The 2,500-nt window shown below is 34.6% G+C and overlaps 1 protein-coding gene across 13 annotated transcripts in view; it reads right to left on the minus strand.

The window, feature by feature from the left end:
- The window catches only part of LOC117415762 (forkhead box protein P2), a 157,295-nt gene that overhangs the window by 7,187 nt on the left and 147,608 nt on the right, over window positions 1–2,500 (minus strand). For all 13 annotated transcript variants that reach the window (XM_034026547.3, XM_034026549.3, XM_034026545.3 and 10 more), the window contains one exon: window positions 1,335–1,498. In XM_034026547.3, the coding sequence (XP_033882438.1) occupies window positions 1,335–1,498 (164 nt within the window). The remainder of the gene's footprint in view (window positions 1–1,334; window positions 1,499–2,500) is intronic.

Genomic DNA, 2,500 nt, shown 5'->3' on the forward strand with positions numbered 1-2,500 from the left:
AAGGTAGGAATGTCAAACTACAAAAGGATGCTGTGACCTTCCCACTGGGGAATATGAATGTCATAGGCAGCAGTGGGGTGCATAGTACATACTTCCACATGATGGATGGATAAGTCAACACTACTGGGGAAGCTTGTCATTGCCACTTCCGCTCTCAGTCTGGTTAGTGTTCTGAGATGCATCAGGGAATCCAAGAAATGCTCCTATTTCTTAAAAGTGGAGGGTATAGCTTACAGACAGACTGTATATTTAACCAAAATATGTTATTCAAATCAAGCTTTGATGGGTTTTTATGGTCTGTTCATGTTTAGCAGAAGCATTTACCATACTACTATGCATTTAAGATGACAGAAGTTCCAAATATATGTGTCACACTGGAACAGATGTTATCCTGGAGGATACGGTATGGCCAATAAAAAATACTGTACCCACTTCAACGTTTCAAAGGATTTTTAAATCACATTGTTTAAACATGCACTACAGTACTCCACTTTCTATCCACAGTTTAGTAAACAAGGAGCTGTGACACGTTTGACATCACTGATCAGGGAGAGACATTTCTTATACACATTTCTGAAACCCACAATACATTAATTTTTAATGCCCGCTCTCTCTCTTGGTTCCATTAAAAAAGATGGAAAGGCAAAGATTTTAAAGTAATTAATGATACAGTTAGCTGTTAAATATTAATAGGAACAGTCTTGCATAAAATATAACATATAAACCCTCCAATGCAGACATAAGAGTAATTAAAGTTGAATTTGTAATTGCTCGCATTTATAGGGTACATTGTTATTCTCAGGCCATTGTAAACTTGTTAGTTGTATTAGTATGCTACATATATGCAATTTATTATTCATTTCAAGTTTAATACAAGTATATCATACCAGGATTTGTTGTTGTTAGGTACTATAATCTTTTAATAGTTTTATCTATTAATGATATCTGTATGTAAATCATTTTGTTTTTAATAGTTTCGTTTTGGTTATACCCAGCTAGCATTGCATTGGAAAGTGTCAATTGAGTCTATGGGCCATGATCTGAAATGTGTGTGCAGTCAAGGGTGTATTTTCTGTGGGGAATAAAACTTTTGTTACAGTATAAAAAACATTGTATGCAATGTTTGCATACAGTTATCAACTTTTTTAAATGTGCTAAAATATAGCACCTCCACAAATAAAATGTAATCCTAGGGTTGGTTTCAGAAAGGAGCAGTTACTATTTTATTCCTCTTTAAAAATGATCTGTCTTCAAAATAGGGTCCTTTGTCTTTTGTTTGATAAGAGTATCAAATTCAAATATCAAATAAGTATAAGCACTGTGATTTTACTTACATGTGGGGCTGTGGAGAATAGCCTGGACTGCTATTCCCATTGCTGTCAAGGTGTTCCAGTGAACCATTGAGGTCTTCATGGGCTGCCTGCAGTAATCCACTTGAGCTGGTGTGTATCAGGCCTGGGTTACCAAGCAATGGTAAACTACTTTCTGCTAATGCAGCCTAACAGAAAGGAAAGCAGAAATAATACATTACGCCACGCTGTGAAGCAGAAAAACATACATGCGCAGTTGAAATACAGTATTTGGTGTTTAACAACAGAATTTAATTTTAATTGGTGTGTTTAAAAAAAAAAAAAAAGCAGTTAATAGCTTATTTCTTGGCAGATCATGGTCTTCGGAATATTTATAAAAGTTCAATCACTATAGTACTTGCACCAACTTCCTCTACCGAGACCTGAAACTGACAAATGCAAATGACGATCTCCATAGCAACCCATCATAAATTGATGGAATTTTTCTGTATGCATAGAAAACTCATATAACTATACTGGTAAATGATAAAGTCCCCATCATGTCTAGCAAGGTAGCTAAAATAGACCTTTAAATACAGTACAGTTATGTCTGAATTAATGAGGGTGTTTAATGTCTAGGGAACTATTAATAAATAAATAAATAAATAATTTAATAAATAAATAAATAAATAATAAAGCTTCAACTCAGCCTATAATACAGATTGCTTTATTAAGAAATAAAGTTCTGATGCAAGGTGATTGATAGAGTGCATTAGAGATTCTAAATGTAAAAAACATTTGTATATGACTCGTAACTATGGTTTCTATTGAGTGGTTTAACCCCTGTAGCATTTCCCGGGTTGATTTTCTTCCACTTCAAGGAGCTACAATTTACACTTTAAAAAGGCATCTTCATGACTATTAAAAACGACCAAAACTTTACCTCAAAATAAAAAGTCCTGACATTTTGCCTCTTGTGCATAAAAATGATATACTGTAATTCAATTTTAAAGTCTTTTGCCATGAGTACCTCGCTCACTAACACTATGATGTGAAATCATTTATGACAGCTAAGATAAATATTAATGCATATGCACTTCCATTTGCAGAGGCTGCTATCAATCTAACATGTGAAGCTGAGTTAGAGTTTCCAGTCTCTGCCACAGGGTGTCCTTCTCGCTTCTTTCACATGTGTGGAGGCAGATGGAAAC

The sequence above is a fragment of the Acipenser ruthenus genome, chromosome 7 (assembly GCF_902713425.1).
Source record: "Acipenser ruthenus chromosome 7, fAciRut3.2 maternal haplotype, whole genome shotgun sequence".
In the NCBI taxonomy this organism is placed as follows: domain Eukaryota; kingdom Metazoa; phylum Chordata; class Actinopteri; order Acipenseriformes; family Acipenseridae; genus Acipenser; species Acipenser ruthenus.